This window comes from Talpa occidentalis, unplaced genomic scaffold (genome assembly GCF_014898055.3).
Source record: "Talpa occidentalis isolate TD23 unplaced genomic scaffold, MPIMG_talOcc4v2.1 talOcc4.9, whole genome shotgun sequence".
Classification (NCBI taxonomy): domain Eukaryota; kingdom Metazoa; phylum Chordata; class Mammalia; order Eulipotyphla; family Talpidae; genus Talpa; species Talpa occidentalis.
This window is the reverse complement of record NW_023605305.1, coordinates 14835102-14849894: the sequence shown is the minus strand read 5'-3', so window position 1 is coordinate 14849894 and position 14793 is coordinate 14835102. Positions and strand designations below refer to the sequence as shown.

Here is a 14793-nt window from a genome sequence, read left to right as displayed (position 1 = left end):
ACTTCCACTCTTTTTTTCTGTCTCTGGCCAGCCAGAAGGGGGGCTCTTGAGAGCCCCAGAGGATAGATGGAATGTGTCTGGTGATACTCACCAGGCAGATGGAGGGCTCCATCCCCAATAAATAGCAGCAGCAGCAAAAGCCACTGGCTGCCCATGGCTTTGCTGGTGGATGGTCCTGGAGAGCACTGGGAAGGGGTCCTGGCCTGAGTAAGGGATAGACAGAGACTCCAAGACAGTGAGACCCTGCTGATACCACCTTCCACCTGCCTGCTGAGTGTACCCTGTCCCTTGTCTGGACTCCTTCCCAGCAGGCCCCAGGGGTTTTCAGGCCTGGAATCAATGCTGGTGGGGGGAGGGGATGGAGAGTGGCGTTTCCTGTCAGCTGCAATCATTGGGTCTCTGGGATTCCTGTTCCAACTGGTGAATCTCCCCAAAGTCCCTGATTGTCAAACTTTGCTGCATAGCTGGGTAGAACTCAGGGTCCGAGCCTTCCCCCTACCCAATACCAGGGACCCTGAGTCTCAGGGACAAGGCTGATCTCATCAGTCTCTCAACTCCTGGATTAAGAAGCTATTTGATTTTAGAGCTAGAAAGCAAGTTCGTCCTCTCCCCACTGCACAGATCGGGGAATGAGGCCCAGTTATTTACCCATGAATAGAAATTCAGGCGTCCTATCTTCCAAAGCAGCGGTTCTTGTTGCCCATGACTGACAAGCTTTCTCATACTCCCTGCACCACTAGCTCAGGAACCCGTGGCTTTTGATGATCTTTGTTGTGAAGTTCCCAGGAGGCCTCAGGTTTCAAGTTCCCCATTAGACGTGATTCACCTGACCCACAAACTCTTCCTGCTGTCTTCCAGCAAGTCTCAGTATACCCCTGTCCTCCAGAGGCCAGCCAAGACTCACGCTTTGCCCAGTCATTCCCCATGGCCCCAGAATGGAGCTGCCTGTATCTACTACACTTGTTTGATGGTGACCCCATTAGACCAGGGCTCCCCAGAATTAGGACCAGTCTCCTGTAACTTCAGAGAGAGGGGAGGGGACCTCTCTTTTATCAGACAGGGACATAGCCAGACTGGCAGTGACTACAGGTGTGGTTGGGAGTCTAGGGGAACCAGATCATGGTATAGACAGAAACCTTAACTAATGGGGTTCCCAACCATAAGGACCACACTTTGCCCCTCAAAAAATCCCTAAGGACAGGGATTATATCTTTACCCTAAGCCAGAAATTTTCAAGGTGTGGATTATCCCATTAGACAGGATGTTCTAGAGGGCAGTCAGTGACTCATCCAGCAGACAAACAAGCTTTCGAGGGGCAAGATCTTCTTGTCCATCAGACCTGGGGCAGGGCTCCCCTAAGGGGTAGGAGCTACATCAGCCAGGCACTTGATCCCAACACAAAACTTTATTGCAACACATAGATGCCTGGCCCCACTGGCCTCATCCTTTTCCTCTCAGTGCTTGGGCACACCTCGGCCACATTTAGCTCTTGCCTAGAGCAAAGTGCCAGGGATGCCCACTCTTAGACCAAACCCTGGCTGTTTTGGCCAGCACCCCTTCTGCACTCAGGCTCCGACTCTCATCCAGCACTCTTCTCCATCCTGGCTCCCCTGGACTTGTGTTCCAGGCTTCTGCCCAGGTGTAAGAGCATGGGCTCAGGTCAGGCTGTGCCGAGTCATGCTAGCGACGCGTCATGCTAGTGACGCAGGGAGTTGCAGCGCCTGGATGTGTGCATGCAGGCCCCATGGCATCTTCCTGCCTCTCAGCGGCTGCCCTTACGTTTACTAAGGAGTATATTTGTTGTAGACTCCTGAACCTGCAAACCAAGAAGTCTTGTCAATTCCCCCACCCTGACATGCTAGCTCTCCCTTACTCTCCCCCATTCCAGCTTCACTGGCTGCCCATCCAGGCCTCCCAGGGAAATTAATTAAATGCCTGCCTAGCATTCCCTCTGAGCTCAGGCACTTAGGTGTTGAACATGCACAAGGCTCCAGGTCACCCTGGCCCAGTCAGATGGCGTGGGAAGTAGAGAAAGAAACTAATGTGGGTGCAGCTCTTTTGCACCCTAGACAAGATCCGGGCACCTCTTACCCCAGATCTGCCACTGAGCAAGAACTGAGTTGGCTCAGGCAACTCTAAGAACAGACAGCTAGAGATGGAAGTGGCTCATAGGTGAAGCTGAAAGGAGAGGGTGGGGCCTCTGGATAAGGAATGTGTGGAACATGGCCAGACTGGCAGTGACTGCAGGTGTGGTTGGGAGTCTAGGGGGACCAGATCATGGTATAGACAGAAACCTTAACTAATGGGGCAGAGACATGCCTGGGCTGGGTCAGGCAGTGGGGTGAGCACTTATTGGGTGCCAGAGGGAAGCAGCACCTTGTCTCTTGTGATGAGTGCAGTGATCAAGTCCTGCTCGCGGGTCACCTCTCGGATGTCTATGGAGGACCCGCTCTCCAGCGACAGGCTCAGTGACCAGCGCCTCTGCAGCAGCTCCTCCTCCTGCTCCTGGTTGAAGCGGATGGAGCGCACCTCGTCCACTATCCTGGGGGGTGGAGGGGTGAGGGTGTTCGAGAGTTGGGAGTGGAGGGAGGGAGGAGGAGGAAGAAAGGGGTAGCCCTCCCACCTCTGCCTTGGCATCCACCCCCCTCTGACCTCCCTTTTCACTGTAGAGATCCAGGCCAGGCTGGGTGCTCCCGTGACACAGAACACTAAGTCTGGATCCCAGCTCCTCTGCCTAGAGGGACAAGTCACTTAACTCCACTGGGCCCCACATTATAAAACACCCAGAAGAATCCGGGGTGCTGCTCGACTCTGACTCAGGGACTCAGGGGCACCCCCAGTACCACCCCTACTCATTGAGCTCATCTCGAATCTCCTTGTACTGCTTCAAGTTCTCCTGTATTGCCTCCAGCACCAAGAAAAAGTTGTCACAGGTGTTTTCTGAGAGGTTTGACAGGGGAGCCCCCACAAGCGGTTCCTGGGGGAGGCCAGACTTCTCGGACCGGGCGACCACACAGTGCACCAGTGGCAGCTTATTATTCTTATCCTGATCCAGGTCACCTATCTGGGGAGGGGGGAAGGGAGAGGATAGGGACAGCTCAGCTGGCACCCCCTCCCTAGCCCTTCCGATTAGCTTCAGGTCAGATGAGTCTCTCTCTGGACACCAGGATTCTAATGTCCCTCTTTCTAGCTCCAACCAGTCTTAACTTTCTTACCTTGCTGTGGATGCTCAGCTTGAAATGCACAAGCCTTTCCCCACCCTTCTTGGAAATTCTCAACCCTTTAAAAAATGTAGGGTCCTTCCCCTCACCATTTCGCTCCTGATAAATCTTACCCAGTAAACTTCTAAGGCCATATCTACTCCTAAATCAGTTCAGAATCCTTGACACTTTGGGAAAGTACTCTCCCCCCGCCCCCACCCTCTTGGAAATTCTGTCCCTGAATAAATAATACTATAGCTAATTAACATCTATTGAGTTCTTAGTTTATGCCATTTACCCATGTAATTTCCGTCATTGTCCTGTGAGATAAATATAGAAGAAATTTGGGCTTAGATTGGTTCAATACCCTATGATCACTGAGCTGCTGAGTTTTGAACTGCCAAAGAAACAAGACACCATCAGAAGCCCCAGTTAGAGGGCTGGCACTCAAGGGTGGAGGATACTGCTCTTGGGTATCAGGTGTGGCTTTCTGCAGGCCTCTGAGTGAACAAACACACACACACACACACACACACACACACACACACACACACGGGCTCAGGTCATCACTCATATGCACACACCCTTTCTTTCCTCCCCACCCCATTTACCTCACTGAAGGTCATTTGATGCGATTGCCCCTTCTGCTCTCCTGCCTTCATCATTAACTCCAGATTGGTGGTCACCACAACAACCAACAGGTTGATGCCAATGAAGGCACCTATGGTGATGAAGATGGCAAAGTAGATGGCTCCCCCAAACTCCACTGCATACTGCCTCTTCTCCATCCTGGAGATGACAGGGAGGGATCCTATCATCTCCCTGGACATCTGAGCCTCAGTTTCCTCATCTATGAAATGGGGAGATTATCTCAAGGCCTGTTGGAGTTCTGCTTCCTCCCTGCCACTTGCACAACCATCCCAGGCCAGGCAGTTTATGGCTGATTCGGGCAAATGGGAAAAGAATCTTGGAGCCTTAGATATATCTGACATGCCTTTAAAGCTGAAGCAGGGGACCGGATACAGAGGCAGACAAACAGGAACAGCAGCTACGCTTTACCGAGCATCTGCTGCACTGCCAGACAGTGCCGGCTCTGCATGGTGGGGGCTATACACCAGCACTATCAAGTTTAATTGGTTGGCTATACCCTTTATTCATTATCTTCTTATTATAAAACGTAATTCAGTTTATGATAGAACGATCAGAAGGAAAATATAAAGGAAGAAAATCCACACTGTTCATGCCTTGTTGTTGTAAATATCCCATAAAGTGTTGCCTCTCCTCTCTTTCTTTCCTCCCTTCTCTCTCTCTGTCTGTCTGTCCCCCAGGCTCCATGCCAAGATAAGATATTACAGATTTTTTCTATGGACCCTCACAGCAAGCCGGGAATAGTTACTATTGTATTGTAATTGCCGCTTGATAGATGGTGGGACAAAGACTCAAAAGCACTGTCTACCTTTATTGAGCTCTCTGTGCTTTTCCCACTACCTCCATCATAACTGGTAATGACCACAGAAGTCCCTTCCTAGGCAGGCTTCTACTCTCACATGAACAGGATAAAAAGAAATCAGTCAGGGGGACCTACTCCTTGTGGTGAATGGGAAACAGGTTCAGAGATAATGAGAAAGATGCAAAGAGCGGAATCCAGCATCCATCTATGGCCAAAATGACCTTGGGCAGCAGGCCCCAAGTTCCCTGGCAAATAGGCAGTTTGCTGTGCGCCTAGTTTGGGCTGGCACGCTGTCCTGAAACCCCAGGTGAACCACAGCCCTGTTTCCTTGCCCAAGGCCTACTCAGCATGATGAGAAAAGCATTCTCGAGTAAGCCCCAGGGTGGATCTTTGAAAGGGTACAGTTTCAAGGGACAGGTTTCAAAAGGTCTCAGACCCAGAGATCCCAGCCCGATAGTCTCCTTTCCCCCATTTAAAGTCCTGAGCATGCTCCCCCTGCCAAGCTAGCCTCGTCCCCAGCCCTTCTCCCTCCCCGGGCAATTTTTTGGTGCCTGCCTTGCCTATCTGGGCTGGGGGCCTAGAGTCCTGGGGCACTCACTGAAAGTCATTGTAGATGTCCAGCCAGCCATCCTGGGTGATGCAGACGAAGAGGGTATACAGGGCAACGTGCATGTTCTGGAAATGCATGGGCACGGCTGCACCAAAGAGAGTGACCCCAAACACAGAGAACACCTGCCAGAGAGACCGAAGACCCATCCTGACTTCACCCAGGGGCCTTGGAGACAGGACACGCAAATGCCACGCAAATGAACTCTACCGAGGGAATCACAGGGATTCAGGCCCATAGGTCTTTCCTCTGTTCCTGACACCCTGTATCCCCAGTCACCCAGGGGCCCAGTTCAGGGATGGGGAGGGCTGGGGTTGGGGGAACGGCACTGACCAGCATGAAGAAGAGGATGAGGGCCATGATATTGGCCATGTCGGGCACCGACTGCCCGATGACACGGATGATCCGGGCCAGGGGCTCCACCGCCATGCACACGTGCAGCAGACGCAGCGTCCTGTGGCAGAGTCTCTCAGGGGTGCCCACTGGTCCTTCCCAGACCCCTCCTCCTCATTGCCTCTCCCCACCCAGAAAGGCAGCAGCGATCCCTAGCTGCTAACACCCCCACCATCTCTTTCCCAAGATCCAAACAGGTGCTCCTCCTGTCTCCAGAGCTTTCAGCTCACCTGAGGGTATAGGTGACAGAGATGACATCGAGGTCATTGATGAAGAGCGCCAGGATCAAGGTAAAGACGATAAGGAAGTTGAGGATGTTCCAGCCATTCTGGGGGGTGGGCAGGCCCCCACAGGGTATGTAAGGCCCAGTCCATGGGCATCCTGGGTCTTCCCTCCCCACATCCCCGCGATCAGGTCGGGGAGCTCAGTGTTATTCTCAGAGAGGGCCATTCATCTGGGGCCATTCATCTGCCATTCACTTGCCCCTCACTCTGCAGCCCCCCAGACACACGACAAAACACGCCTGCACTTACTGTCGCATGTGCGTATCGGCCGCCTCGTGAAGTCCCAGAGACACAGTGGAGACTGACACACACACACTAGTTCCCAAGCCGAGCCTCCGCCCTGGCTGGCGCACTGCGGAAAATGGCCTTGCCTGACAAGCGACCCCAGCACCTTCGAATGCTCCAGGCTTCGGGTGACACACACTTCAATTTCTCAAGGAAAACTGTTTCAGTAGCCAGTTCCAGAGACATGGGCATATTTTGCAGACTCTTTGTCCAATGAGGTACAAACTCACATAGGAGTGGGGATGGGACATGGAAGCTCACATATGTGGAAACGTCAAGTGCAACTGCTAAAGACAGGACATTTTCTCTATGGACCTCCATTAGGGGCATTTACCTTTGACCAGTGACCGCATTTCTAGAAATCTGACCCACAGAACTTCTGCTACAAGTACAAAATGACACCCGCAGAAGGTTGAAAACAGCTGAAGCACCCAGATCCTGGTTAAAAAAAAGTACGGCACATCCCCTTACGGAGAGCTATGTAGTCATCCACAGGAAAAGGGAAATAATCTCCATCTCCTGGGTTAGGGAGGCTGACTGTCCTTTAAGTGACCAAGCCAAGAGCAGGACAGTGCTTATTTGTGGCCAGAGTTAGGAAAGGGAGGACTAAAAATATTTACATATTTGCTTCTGCTGTGGGAGAAAAACAAGGGACACTAAATATAAAGGCTAACTAGGAGGCCCATGTATATCTACCTTAAATCATCAACAAGAAAACTAATTTTAATGGGAAGAAAGTTCTTGAATTTAGTGGCCAGTCCAATAAATACAAGGCCTGCTGGCGCCCCGCTCACGGTGCTCTGTGCTGAGATAGAGGTGCGTGTAGGTCTACACCCCTCCCTAACCATCCAGTTGTAGGCTTCTACTATGTGCTGGACACTGAGCCAGATCCTCAGGAGACAGGATTTCCGCCTCGTTGGGCTCAGAGACTGCTTTGAGGGAGGTGAGCAGACAGTGAGTGTTAATTCCCAGTGAGAGAGAGAAATATACATGTAACATCAGGGAGACACAGGGCAATATCTAATTCAGGTGGGAGAGACAGGAAGGCTGGCTGGGAGAAAGGACATCTGCATGATATAAGCTGCAAGGAGGAGAAAAGTGGCAGGAGAAAAGCAAGTGGCAGCAACTTTCATAGACTAGGACTCAAGCATGGACAGGAGCAAGGAGGTCAGACACAGCCGTGGCCGCCTGCATGCATGTGTGAGTGTGTATGTGAGTGTGTGTGTGTGTGTTGGGAATGCATCATCCTATTCTACTTCCTGCCTTTCCAAGTGCCGCTTGTACAAAGCTGTCAAAAGATATCCACACTAGACATTTTGTTCTAGATTCTATATTCTGTGTTCCATGAAGTGGGACTTCTAATTCCCCGAACACTTGCAACCCTAATGGGGTTGTCCTGGTAATGACGTATAAATGATGCCTTCTTTAAAGATATAAATACTTGATAGGGTTTTTTTAAAATAAGCCTCTTCTCACACACATTCAGGGATAAAGTAGATCCCTTGATTCCAGAAATCCCTTCACTCTAAGAAGTCCTGTTCAAAGAGTTCCTGAGTTTTTGTCTTAAAGTAACTGAAGGGGGGCCTTCCTGGTGGTGCAAGGGGTTAAGTATCAGCACTACAAAGCTATCGCAGCCTCTGCAGCATGAGTTCAATCCCAGGCCAGCCAGGGAACAACCACATGGTGTAGCAGACCTCTCCTGTCTCACCTGCTACTCCCCTCAGCAGTGTACTTCAGTCAATCTGCCTGTTCTGCACTGTCTCTGGTGAATTCTCTCACCTCCCCCCACACATCTCTGGCCTGTACTCCAGCTCTTGCATGCATAACTAAATCTTTTAAAAATATATATATAGCGGCTTCCCCAGTGGCGCAGCGGTTGAGCACTGGGTTGCAAAGCTGCCCGCAGCCTCTGCAGCGCTGGTTCAATCCCCGGCTGCTCCCCGGCCACCGGGTGAGGGTCCCACATGGCGCGCAGACCTCTCCTGCCGCCCGCTGCTCCCCTCAGCAGTGTACTTTGGTCCTTCTGCCTGCTCTGCTCCCCGCTCTGGCTCTGATGAATTCTCTCACCCTCCCGCGCTTCTGACTGTACCCAGTGCTTGTATAAATGAATAAATAAATCTTAAAAAAAAAAAGAGTATATTTAAAAATATATATATATTATATATATATATATAGTAACTTAAGGGGCCTCCCTGGTGGTGCAAGGGGCTGGGACACGACCAATGAAGCTATCCGCAGCCACTGAAGGGTGAGTTCGATCCCCGGCCAGGGAGCTGCCCACATGGTGCAGCAGACCTCTCCTGTCTCGCCCGCTGCTCCCCTCAGCAGTGTATTTCAGTCGGTCTGCCTGTTCTGCTCTCCACTCTGTCTCTAGTGAATCCTCTCACCCACCCCACACACCTCTGGCCTGTACCCCAGTTCTTGTATGCATAATTAAAAATCTTTAAAAAAAAAAAGTAACTTAGGACCCATTCTCATGCAGCCAGCATTTGGTACTCTGCAGAACTGAGGATAGCAACCTGCTGCTGTGGGGCCAAATCTCATCAGCAGCCCCCCCTTTTTTTGAAGACCCTCAGGCTAAGAATGGTTCTTAAATTTTTATTTTTTTTTAAATTTTTAAAGATTTTATTTATTTATATAAGCACTGGGTATAGTCAGAAGCATGGACGGGTGAGAGAATTCACCAGAGCCAGAGTGGGGAACAGAACAGGCAGACTGACGAAATACACTGCTGAGAGGAGCAGCAGGCGCGGCAGGAGAGATCTGTCGCACCATGTGGGACCCTTGCTGGTGGCCTGGGGATCGAACCAGTGCTGCAGAGGCTGCGGGTAGCTTCGCAGCCCAGTGCTCAACTGCTGTGCCACCAGGGGAGGCCTGATTTTTATATTTTTAAATGGTTGGTGGGAAAATTTTCACAAGGAATCAATCATATTTTGTGATATGATGTTCCCATTCAGCAGGGGTGCAAGAGGGGCCACAGATCCTGTCTGTCCCAGAAGCCTAAAATTTTCATGTGGCTCTTTACAAAAAAGAAGTTGGCTGACTCCTGCTCTTGAGCCCTATAAATTAAGATGGAGCCTCTCAATTCCATTTCTCAGATCAGGAAATCAAGGTTTTCCCACGATCTCATTACTGGGGAACAGGGATAGGTGCCCTGGGAGACTGGACTTCTAGTACAAGTTACTTTCTGCTGCATCACAGACATGCCGGGCTGTCTCTTTGCACACACATGCTGGGACACACATGCACACGCACACACACATACACACAGAGTTTGTAGGGCCAGGAGGTCAGGGGTTGGGTTGGGACTGAGTGGCTGCAGTTCCTAGGGAGGAGTAGGGGAGATGGCAAGGAGATGGCCCAGGATCTCACCTTCCAGAAAATCCAGAAGCCATTTAACCAGCTGAGAATAACCTCACAGATAAGGATGGTCAGCACAATTTCATCTATGGTAGAGAACAACTCATAGTGTTTCTACATGGAAGACAGAGAAAAAGAGAGAGACAGAGAGGTCAGTGCAGCAGGGCCTGGGCAAGGCCATGTTCCTGCTGCTCTTCATCCTCAGGCCTTCGAAGCTCCCTAGAGCTCTTGCCATGTACCTGCCCGGCACCAGCCTAAGCCCACGTGCACATCACCCCAAGTCATCCATCATCCTCCAGAGGAGGTTTTATCTCTCTTTTTTTTAAAGATTTATTTATTTATACAAGAACCTGGGTACAGGCCAGATGCACGGGAAGGTGAGAGGATTCACCAGAGACAGCGCAGGGAACAGAGCAGGCAGACTGACGAAATACACTGCTGAGGGGAGCAGCGGGTGAGACAGGAGAGGTCTGCTTTGCCATGTGGATCTCTCTCTGGCCGCCCGGGGATCAAACTCGTGCTGCAGAGGCTGCGGACAGCTTCACAGTGCGGCTCTCAACTGCTTGTACCACCAGGGAGGCCCGGTTTTATCTCTTTCAATGAATAATCAGAGAGGGACCATTGTCTGATGACAAACCTGTGCTCCTGGCCTTCAGAGTAGGGAGATGTGGAAAGGGGAGGCGGGGGAGGCAGAACAGGCTCCAGGACTGGGAGGAAAGGCCCTGGCCCCTGAGGTGGGGGAGCCCAACCCCCTCCTCCCTTCTCTAGTTGTCCCAACCTCCCCTGCTGTTCTGGTTCACAAACCCCCCTGGCCAGGCCTGACCAAACTCCTGGGGATGCCCTCACTCACGAGTCCAGGACATGTACTCTGGGTGGACAGACTGATGGATAGATGACTTAGTGATTGTGAGTTCTGTCGAAAACTCAACTCATTTCACCCAACTGAAATACTCCTTCAGCATCCATTAAGCTGTGACCTCACTAGAGTTTGTGACCCCTTTAACAGCCCCCAACCTCCTTGACTCCACCCCGGCAGGTACTACCTTGTCTCCTTCCTTTCTTCATTTCCACGGCCAAAAGACTTGGTGCCCCAACACTCACTGCCATATGGAGAGCCCTCCTGTCACCCATAACTTGCCACCCCTGTCCACTGGTCACTGAGAGGCAGGAGGTTAGGGCTTATAGGTTCGTGCTTGTTCTGATTTTCCAAATGTGATCATGGGCCAGGGGTGTCTAAGAACTTTCTTTCCCCTCAGCTGTCCCTAGCTCCACCCTGATGGCCATGGGCTCTTTTCACTTTTTGCTTCCTAAAGAGTCCACCTGCTTGCTCCAAGCCATGGGCATCTTTAGCTGAGTTACAGTTGCCTTTTCTATCCATAAGCTCTTTATGGCTCCCTGTTGCTTCAGGGTAAGGTTCAAAGTCCATTTGCCATTCACAGGTTTCTAGGACTTGACCTTCATGGACTTGCGTCCTATACTAGGGCTTTCAGCAATTTTGACTGGGACCTATACTATTATAAGAAACATACTTTATGTTTCACACTGTAACACTTGCGCACTTTTCCTCTCTCCCCTTCTCTCTCTCCCCGCTCCCCCCCAATTTCTATTTTATTCTTTTTCATTCTACATCAATGAAACATCCTGTACCTTCTGTATCTGTACTGTGAATGGTTTCATCAGTGGGATGTGCTGTGCCCTGCAGGGGCACTCAGCCTGCAGGGTCTGAGTCATGGGGTCTGTCTCCACCACAGGGAAAGTAGTTCTCAACAAGGTCACAAGACTACACCCAAGGGGCACTTCGGGGTCCCTGTGTTCCTCGTCCCCTGGCCACCTCTGACCCTGTGCCCTCTCCCTTGTAGCCCTCTTTCCTGGGGTCCATCTCGGGCCACCCCTCCTCAGGTCCCTTTTGCACCTCCCCTTACTTTTATTTCTGTGCTTGGGGGCTCTCCTCAGAGCTCTGTGTGGGCCTCTTCTCAGCAACACTCTCTCCATGAGGCAACCTCCTCCATTCCTTCCACCGCGATGCTGGCAGCTCACACCAGGCACCTCCATCTTAGTGCTCTCTGCAGCCTTCAGAATTGACCTCCAGACCCTCTCTAGACAACCCTGTGTACATTTTACAGATGCCTCAAACACTCTGCAACTCAAACTGACCTCAGCTACCTCCCCAAACCTGCTCTTCCTCCCACATCTGACTGTCCCAACAAACAGCACCATTCCACACAGTTGCTCAAGGCAAGAAATGTAACTTCTTGCCCTCTCTTTCTCTACCTGCATGAAATGTTCATGCAGGTAGTGCACAGTAAGTGCTCACTCGGTTATTGCTATAAAGTAAATCAGGAAGGTCCATGGATTTGACTCCATGAAGCCTAAAGAACTTCACGGGCACATGACCTCGCTTCACCCACTGCCATTGTTCCAGTCCAAGTCCCACCATCTTTTCACCTGAGCATCTACAGCACCAGCCTGCCTGGTGTGTCTCCCGCCATCCTCACCCCTCCCTTCCACAGGCCACACTGGCAGTCAGTGTCAGTTTTCTAAGACATTTGCCTAGTCATATCGCTTCCATGTTTTAAACTCTTCCCTAGCTTTTCCGTGACATGGGATCTAAATGTCACCCTCCTTAGCATAACTTAAAGACCCTGTGTGATCTGGCCACTGACCAACTCTCTGGAGTCACCCGTCACCATTTAAAAAATATTGGACATTTTGGGCCTCCCCAGTGGCGCAGCGGTTGAGCGCTGGGTTGTGAAGCTGCCTGCAGCCTCTGCGACACCGGTTCGATCCCCGGCTGCTCCCCGGCCACCGGAGAGGGGTCCCGCATGGCGTGCAGACCTCTCCTGCCACCCGCTGCTCCCCTCAGCAGTGTACTTTGGCCCTTCTGCCTGCTCTGCTCCCTGCTCTGGCTCTGATGAATTCTCTCACCCTCCCGCGCTTCTGACTGTACCTAGTGCTTGTATAAATAGAGAAATAATAAATAAACAAACAAATAAATAAATCTTTAAAAAAAAATTGGACATTTTAAAAATATTGATCCTCAGGCCTCCCTGGTGGCACAAGGGGTTAAATCTATCCTAACTATCAAGCTCTCGCCAGCCACTGCAACATGAGTTCTATCCCCAGCAGGGAGCTGATCCACATGGCACAGCAGACCTCTCCTGTGTCCCCTGCTACTCCCCTCAGCAGTGTATTTCAGTGGATCTGCCTGTTCTGCTCCCCACTCTGTCTCTGGCGGATCCTCTCACCCCGACACCTCTGACCTATACCCCAGTTCTTGTATGCATAAATAAAAATAAATCTTTTTAAAAATATTGATCCTCATGAGCACAATTCAAGTATGTAGTCTATTCCTTGCAAGCAATGAAAACATCAAGATAAGGCCAAAGGCCCTTGGACACACAAGGGCATAGCTCAGGGTAGAGCATTTGGCTGCAGATTAAGCCGGACACACAGAACTCACTTATATGCTGTTTCTTCTGCCCACACACTCTTCCCCACCTGCTTGGTCTGCTCTGACTCACTTTTTACCCTTAGCTTAAGCATCGCTTTCTCCAGGAAGCCTTCTCTGGCCCTCAGGTTAGGTTCAATGCCTTCTTTGAGCTCCCACATGTTCCATCGGTCACTTGGGTATTTGTTCTTTTTTTTCAAGATTTATTTTATTTATTTATGCATACAAGAGCTGGGGTACAGGCCAGAGGTGCGGGGGAGGGGGGAGTGGATTCACCAGAGACAAAGTGGGGAGCAGAACAGGTGGATCTACTGAAATACACTGCTGAGGGGGGGCAGAGGGTGAGACATCAAAGGTCTGCTGCACCATGTGGGTCAGCTCCCTGGCCGGGGATCGAACTCGAGCTGCAGTGGTTGCGGATAGCTTCACAGTGCTGAGACTTAACCTTTTGCACCACCAGGGAGGCTCCACTCAGATATTTGTAACAACTTGATTGTGTCTGTCTAAGACAGAACCTGGTACTGTGTTCACCTCCGGATCAGCACAGTGCCTGGCACAGAGTGATTCTCCCTCTGACTACTGATTAAAACAGGATGCCCTTCCCTACAAAGTGCCCATTTGCCTGACTCTGCCCATACCATTGTCTTCCTGCTCTTCCTCAACAAATGCCATGCCTACCTCCAAGTGAGGCCCCCTCTACCATGAAGTCCTCCTTGATCTCTAGACTCTAGGACCCTGCAAAGTCAGATCTGACAGGCCCTTGAAGGGCATCTACCTCCACCATCATGGACAGATGGAGGAACATGAGGCCCAAGGAAGGAGGGGCCTTGCCCAGGCCCCTTGGTAGGTTCACAGGACAAAGGTCAGGTTGGTGCCCACCTGGTGAAGGATGGCGTTAGTGCGGAGAGCGATGGTGATGGCGTTGATCACCAGCAGCACGGCCAGCAGCAGCTGGAAGGTCCAGTGTCGGAGCAGCTGCTTGATGTACATGCCGGTGATGAACTCCTCCATGTCCCAGAAGTCCTGGGAGAGGGCGGGACCTTCTTCAGGCAGGCGTCACCGTAGCGTATTTGCTCTCAGTGAATGTGGGTTTGGGGGGTTTTCTAGGAAGAGAGGTTGCTGAGCGGGTCATGGAATGAGGTTATGAGCGTGGAGGTTAAAACGGGTCACTGCTGGGAGATCACTATGGGGGTCATGGCAAGGGAGACTCTTTGGGGGTTTCTGTTGAGTAACTGTCATTATATTGGGGCTTCTGTGGGGAGCACTGTCGGGTGGTTACTAACATCATGGGGGGCTGCTACCTGGCTCCCTACTGGGGAGGGTGCTCTGGGGGCACATTTAGAAACAGAAATGCATAGTTATTCTGAGAGTCTAGTACTCCATGGGCACAGCTGCAGAAGGGTCAGTGTGGGTGAGGATTGCTTCAGCCCAGTCTCGTCCTTACCTTTTTACTAATGATATCATAGCGGTTGATGAGAATTTGCTCCTCTGGCTGCGTGTGGGCATCGTGGCTCCTCTGCAAGATGAGGCCCTCCTCAGTGTAGTTGCTGGCCCTCCCGAGTCAGCACGGCCCCCGTGTGCCCCACCCCCCAGGATGCTCAGCTTGGGTTGTAGAGCCAGGCAGGGGCCACGTACCATGAACCTCAAATGTTTGACATTGGTGGTTTTGGTGCATTTCTGCCACCCGATTCTCTGATTCTCTCTCATAGTTGCTCAGGCTCCTCCAACACCTCAAAGAAACTTCATTCCAGGAGGCGTTGCTCCCC

At 51.3% G+C, this 14793-nt stretch overlaps 1 protein-coding gene across 2 annotated transcripts; it reads right to left on the bottom strand.

The window, feature by feature from the left end:
* Positions 1-1397: 1397 nt before the first annotated feature.
* On the bottom strand, positions 1398-14790 carry CATSPER4 (cation channel sperm associated 4). Of its 2 annotated transcripts, XM_037499178.2 has the most exons (11): positions 14663-14790; positions 14472-14543; positions 13907-14050; positions 9592-9693; positions 5881-5978; positions 5591-5711; positions 5249-5382; positions 3812-3989; positions 2853-3064; positions 2377-2542; positions 1398-1816 (listed from the first exon to the last, which is right to left on the bottom strand). In XM_037499178.2, exons 1-11 carry the CDS (start codon positions 14732-14734, stop codon positions 1763-1765), a joined length of 1353 nt encoding a protein of 450 aa, XP_037355075.1. In that variant the 5' UTR covers positions 14735-14790; the 3' UTR covers positions 1398-1762. The 2 variants fall into 2 exon arrangements, with proteins under 2 accessions (XP_037355075.1, XP_037355076.1); XM_037499179.2 differs by lacking the exon at positions 2853-3064.
* Positions 14791-14793: the final 3 nt, after the last annotated feature.

Excerpts from the sequence above, each read along its gene's own strand:
- CATSPER4 (XM_037499178.2), bottom strand. The coding sequence starts at position 14,734 with ATGAGAGAGAATCAGAGAATCGGGTGGCAGAAATGCACCAAAACCACC. Across the intron at positions 5,979-9,591 it reads GCTTCTGGATTTTCTGGAAG|AATGGCTGGAACATCCTCAA; the intron begins GTGAGATCCTGG and ends CCCACCCCCCAG. Across the intron at positions 3,065-3,811 it reads ATCAAATGACCTTCAGTGAG|ATAGGTGACCTGGATCAGGA; the intron begins GTAAATGGGGTG and ends CCCCCTCCCCAG.